At 50.3% G+C, this 6000-nt stretch overlaps 1 protein-coding gene across 3 annotated transcripts in view; it reads left to right on the top strand.

The window, feature by feature from the left end:
* The first annotated feature begins 3619 nt into the window (after positions 1–3619).
* The window catches only part of STK26 (serine/threonine kinase 26), a 31900-nt gene continuing 29519 nt past the window's right edge, over positions 3620–6000 (top strand). The window contains exons 1-2 of one of the 3 annotated variants that reach the window (XM_057383021.1): positions 3620–3947; positions 4455–4525. In XM_057383021.1, coding sequence (XP_057239004.1) covers positions 3635–3947; positions 4455–4525 — 384 coding nt within the window. In that variant the 5' untranslated portion in view covers positions 3620–3634. Of the gene's footprint in view, positions 3948–4454; positions 4526–4563; positions 5036–5140; positions 5263–6000 lie in introns of those variants that run through there. The other 2 variants (XM_057383022.1, XM_057383020.1) reach the window with 2 other exon arrangements.

Raw genomic sequence — 6000 nt, 5'->3', positions numbered from 1 at the left:
TAGCCCCATCTCACTTATGTTGCAATCTTGGAAGCACAGGACTATSCTACAGAAGATCATCTTCTTAAAGCTACATATTGTACTGAAATGAAAAGTTAACCAGCACAAGGATCTTTTTGTGTTGGAGGTAGAAATTTTGCCCTTGAACTTGTGAACAGTCCGTTCAATTTATCATAATCCTTAGGAACGTAGTGACTCACCATTCACCAGACTGGTACAATACAYATCCACTATCAGTTGTCATAAAGACAACTCACTGATTTCTTTTTCTCTGTTATGGACAATTAAAGATTATGTCAATGCAAAATTCCTGTGCTACAGACTCATCTAGTACCATGGGCACTGTGTCTACTGGTCCTGTTAGCAAGTAGCTCTGCCTACCATTGTAGTGCAGTTCCTCCCATCTCAGCTGTGTACTTTGGCCAAATTTTAACCCTCCAGGTTGAAACTTCCACATGGAACAGGCCAATCATGCAAGGACAAAGCTCATCCACCACAGCAGCTCATCTCTGGCTGGAGCCCGTGGCAGGGGCTCAGGGAAGCAGGTRAGAATGGAGTGAGCAGGGGCAGTGCCTGCACTCCCCTCAGGGCATTTGCAACTCACCAACTTCCTCAACCAGAGGTGCTGGTTTTATAAACAGTATTTCCCAATGTTGAGGTTTTTCTTCCTTCCATTAAACTGTCCAGTCACTTTTGGCCTGTAGCAAATAGTTCACTAGCTTAACTACAGCCTGTGTGAAGAAGTGCCTCCTTTTGTTTGCTTTGAGCTTGGCATCTGCTTGTTTGATTTAATAATCTTTAGTCTTTACATTGAAGGAGATGGTGAACCAGCATCCCTCACCCACCTCTTCTATCCTAGGCATTTACCTCAGCCTGATTGTTTTCCTTAAAAGTGCAGGAAGTGTCAATTAAAAAATAGTTCAGCCATTTCTAAGAGGAAGATTGCGAGAAGATGCATCATTTTGCCCTGTTAAGAAATATCATTTTGCTCCCTTGCTTTTGCGRGAGGATGTGGAATGTGGTGAAGGCATCACCCATGTGTCAAGGATGTGCCATTGTTGTGTCCTGGAGAAAATGCATGGTTTTGCTGTATTACACAGAAATCTCAATTTTTTAACACTTAGTTGGCACTGGMAGGCTTTGGCAGGTGAATTGTCTAAATAATCCATTTGTGCTGGAGGAGCTCCATGACCTGGTGTCCTACAGAACAAATGAGCTGCCTCCTCTAGGGGAAGCCAGAGCTACAGAGGCTRCGGGGAAGGTGGAATACTGAGAGCACTAGAAAATATGGGGAGATGAGGTGGATTCTGGGTGTGGGAAGTAGGTGGAGGGCAGAAGTGAATGCCCTATGGTACTGTTTCTAAGCCAGCTGAAAGGTTCTCTAATTTCAATTTATTTACTGGCAACAGAGATATAAAAGTTGTATTAAGGGATTGTCAAGGACTACATTTATCTCCCATGTTAGTGAGTATCAGCATCTTCTAGTGGCAGTGCTGGAAATTCTGAAGGTCCTAMAGAAATTGCCTTGAAGACAAAGTGATTTCCCTAATGCCTGTGAATCAGTGACTCTGATTTATGTCAAAGAATTGAGTCCCAGGAGTCTGRAAAACACAGTATTTTTCTGCCTAGCACTGTAAGTAATTTCATTTTATTCATTTATGTTTAGAAGTATGAAATACATTTCTACCATTTTTGTGATAAGTCTAAAGCAACTAACATGGTGCAGGCACTCTCCAAAAGCTTTGTGTTTTTGATAGCTCCCTGCAGTCTTCTGATATAAAAATAATTATMTTTTCACACCAGCAACACAAAAATAGTAGTTCAAAAACATGAAACAGTTGAAAATCTGACTTGGRTCACATGGCTACTGTGAGGCACTGAGAGCTGTCCTGCGTGAATTATAGACACATTTTAAGTCCTGGAAAACAGCAACACCAGGTATTTAAAGGGCAGGCTGGGAGRAGCAGGGAAGGTCTTTCATACAGCAATATCAGCAACCGACCACCTGTCTTTCTTAACGCACCAACTAGAATTTGCTAATTACAGAGTGGCACACAATATTACAGCCCTTTCCTTAGATGTTATGGTGCCAGTCTACCTCACTCCGCAGCCTGGCTCCATGATTCAGTCATTACATGATCAGCTGATTACTTGAGATTCCYTGACAGATTTGTCTCCCTGGCTTTGCTCACCATATCATTCCCGGGCTTTCTGACCTCCCTTTTCACAGGATGTTTTTCTTTGTTTTTGTCACTGCAGTTCCTTTGGCYAGCCTGCCATGGGTGGGAGACAGCTACAGATGTAATTGCTGGGGAGAATACCTCATCACATGCTTTGCAGTTGTCCTGCGAGAGCAGAAGTAGAACTGCCTTAAATAAATCTGCTACAGTTCCTTTCATGATATATTAAGCTGCATGCAAGTCAGAAATGCATAGAAGGCCAAAAGTTTCAGTATACAGCCCCAAAACAGGAAGAATGGATCGGCACTTAGTATTCTCTGATACAAAGTAAAGAGAGAAAATATGTGAGGGAGACACCAAGACAAGGCTGAGATAAACAGTTAGCAGGAATCTGGGGAGAAAAACTGAGGTAATGGATGGATAGAAAGAAAAAAGTAAAACATCAGAACCAGAAGAGGAGCAGCAGGTCTGCAATGCAGCAGCAGCATGAAATAAAAATAATCCTATTTTATCTGTCAGGATTTTTTCAGGGGTCATGCTCTAAAGATTATTAAAAGACAAAAGGAGAAGTGATTTAAATATGTTTGAGCAGAATGAATCAGGCAGGATTCAGAAGTACCATGAGTGAATATTCATTCATTTATTTGCTCAACCACTGTACATAATTAAGAAAGCTTTTTGTCAGTAGGAACCCCCATTTCTTCCCAGAGGTTTATTAATGGAAAACATTTTTGAATTAAAATATATGGTATAAACTTTTAGAAAATACTTACCTTAAACATTCCATGAATTTAAATGAACTCCATGTAGACTCATAAGAACTTAGATATATAACTATCACACAGAAGCCTTTTAAAATCATGTTATTTTTTTTTTTAAAGGTGCAGAAGAAAATAAATATTTTAGTAACAGTAAAGACTTAACAAACTGGCAAGTTGGGAAAAAATATTCCACCATGATCCTCAAGCCTTCCCCTAACACACATTACTGTTTGTTTTCTGTTTCAAACCACAGTGAGTAAAGGATGGAAAGACTGCCTAACTTTGAAATTCTTGGCTTCAGCCTGTTTTAACACAACCTTACCTTAAACAGAGGTGTTTTGTGCTCCTTGCCACAGTGCAACATTCCTCTGAGCCCTAAGGGAGGGAGACCGCCTGCTGTCACATCCTTTCTGAAGGGACCCACCCTCTCAGCAGGATAGCTSTGGCATGGCCAGCAATCCAACACCTCCAGCTTGCCTTACTTTTTCTTGGCTTTTAAACCTAGAAACCTATGAATTTGAGGGAAGCCCTTGCATAGCTTATTTGTGATAGATCCATGTGATTTCTATACTCTTGCTCAGAGGGCTGCAGGGAAGACCAGTGCCATAAAATATGTCAGTTTAACCTTTGTTTGAGTAACTAGCAAAACTTTCATGTATAGGAACGTGAATCACACACACGAATAGGTGACTCATGCATGAATGGGAAAAAAGTCACTTCAAAACACTGTTATTTTCCCATCTCCAGGCTCCTGTGGGGGATGAATGTTGGGGGCAGCCCACCTCASCAGGAAAGCAGGYGGTGGTGAGGCACAGAGGTGTGTGYTGGGAGAGACCTGGCCAAGGAGCTGGGAAACATCCTGTGAACCAAAAAAGAGCCAACCACCCTGAGCTGGGAGCTGAACATCCACAGACGAACCAGACCTGCCCTCACCACCTCCGCCACAGCTGGCTGCCAGGAGCACCCCTGAGACGAGAAGACAWCACCACTTTTGTCACAAAAGCAAGTAAACCCCATCAAATAATGCCTCWGTCATTTGCACCCTGTGACTGCCCTGTGTGTCCAGAGTCAGAGGARCAGAGGTGATGGGATCTTTGGGGTTCTGGGGCCAGGAGCAGCACTGTGACTGTGCAGGAGGGACCCCAGGACAGTGTTCAAGAGGTCAGGCATTGGCCAGRCTACACCTGGAGTGCTGTGTCCAGGTCTGGGTCCCTCAATTCGGGGWGGACATTGAGGGGCTGGAGTGGTCCAGAGAAAGGGAACAGTGCTGGGGAAAGGTTTTGGAGGTTTGCTCCTCATCAAGTCTGATGAGGAGCAGCTGAAGGAGCTGCGGGGGCTCAGCCTGGAGAAAAGGAGGCTCAGAGGGACCTTCTCACTCTCTGCRATCACCTGAAAGGAGTTGTAGACAGGTGGGGGTCGGGCTCTTCTAGCGGGGTAACAGTGACAGTGACAGTCTTAGCTGTGCCGGGGAAGTTTAGGTTGGACATTAAGGAGGAGTTTCTGATCTCCCCAGAGAGGGTGATTAGACGTTGGAACGGGCTGCCCAAGGAAGTGACAGAGTCGCCGTCCCTGGAGGTGTTTAAGGTAAGACTGRACGTGGCACTCWGTGCCGTGGTCTGGCTGACATGGTGCTGTTGGGCCATARGTTGGACTCGATGACCTCAGAGGTCTTTTCCAACCTATTTATTGGCGATTCTGTGACAGCGCGTACAGCCGCGCTCCCGGACCCGGGCTGTGCTGACGCGGAGGGGTCCCCGCCGCCCCTCCCCGCACCGTGCCCCGGTCCCGGCCCCGGGAAGGCGGGCGCTGTGACGCCGGGGCCGTGCAGCGGCTCCGCCCCGCGAGGCCGGAGCCGAGACGGAAGCAGCCGCCGCACAGCAGCCGCCGCCTGCAGCCGGAGCCCGATATGGCGCTCTGAGCCAGCCCCGGCCGCGCCGAGAGCCGCCACCCCGGGGAGCCCCGAGCAGCCGCCCCCGCGCCGGGACCGGGGAGCGGGGCATGGGCAGGGCCGCTGCGGGGAGCCCGGCGGGCAGGGGACAGCGGCGCTAGCGACCCCCGCCCGCCCTTGGCGCAGCGCAGCCCCGCGGCCGCGAGGTGAGGAGCCGGCGGCGGGCGGGGGCCGGCGGGCAGGGCGGGGAGGGAAGGAGGGAGCGCGGCCCGCGCTGAAGCCGCCGCCTCCCCGSCGCTTTGTCCTTCCAGGCCCCGCCGCCGCCGCCCAGGAGAAGGAGGCCGAGATCGGGGAGCAGCGGGCGGCGCCCGCCCGGCCGCCGCAGCCCGCCATGGCCCACTCGCCCGTGGCGGTGCAAGTGCCCGGCATGCAGGTGAGCTCCGCGCCGGGCCCAAAATGGAGGCGACGGCCCGGCCCCGGCTCCGGAAGCGGCGCTCGCGGCCCTCACCGGGCGGAGCCGCCGCCGGGGCGCGGGGSCCGCGGGTGGGCGAAGCGGAGCGGGGCCCGGGGAGGCCGCGTTCGGCCTGGGGGGAGCCGGGCCGGCCGCCTCGCCCAGGGAGCGAGGGAGGCGAGGGCTGCTCCGAGGTAACGGGAGGCCTCGGGGCCCGCGTACCTGCTGCCCGGCGGAGACGAAGGGATTCCCGTCCCTCCCTGCCCCCTTTGTTCAGGGGTGGCCGCGCCGCATCCAAGAGCACGTAAGAGCCTCTAAAACTGATTAAAGGCGAAGTGAAGTTAATCGCAGGGTGTGTGGGTGCGCTGTAAATGACATACCAGGCGCGCTGGCAGGCGGACCTGCTGCAGGACTTCCCCACCATCCTGGCGCTGAGCCTGTAGCGCAGCTTCCCCGAGGACCTTGGGATTCRTGGAAAGATGGTAACTGCCAGGTCTGGTGGGGACAGGGCACTGGGGAACATATCTGTCAGCAACCTGCACCTCTCCTCGCCTGGGAATGAGGCCTGGTGTCATTTCTGTATGTTTGTGTTGCCTGCTTAGAAAACAAAGAAGTTGGTATGTTACTGACTTCCAAAGGAAAGGTGGAATACCGCTGACTCTTCATTCTTACTYGACTGGACAATCTAATATAAGTTTGGCCAGAGATCTTTATTAGTGT

This window comes from Malurus melanocephalus, unplaced genomic scaffold, assembly GCF_030028575.1.
Source record: "Malurus melanocephalus ecotype Western Australia unplaced genomic scaffold, MMel_1.1 scaffold_603, whole genome shotgun sequence".
In the NCBI taxonomy this organism is placed as follows: domain Eukaryota; kingdom Metazoa; phylum Chordata; class Aves; order Passeriformes; family Maluridae; genus Malurus; species Malurus melanocephalus.
The sequence above is the reverse complement of the archived record's forward strand: the minus strand, read 5'-3'. Positions and strand labels throughout refer to the sequence as shown.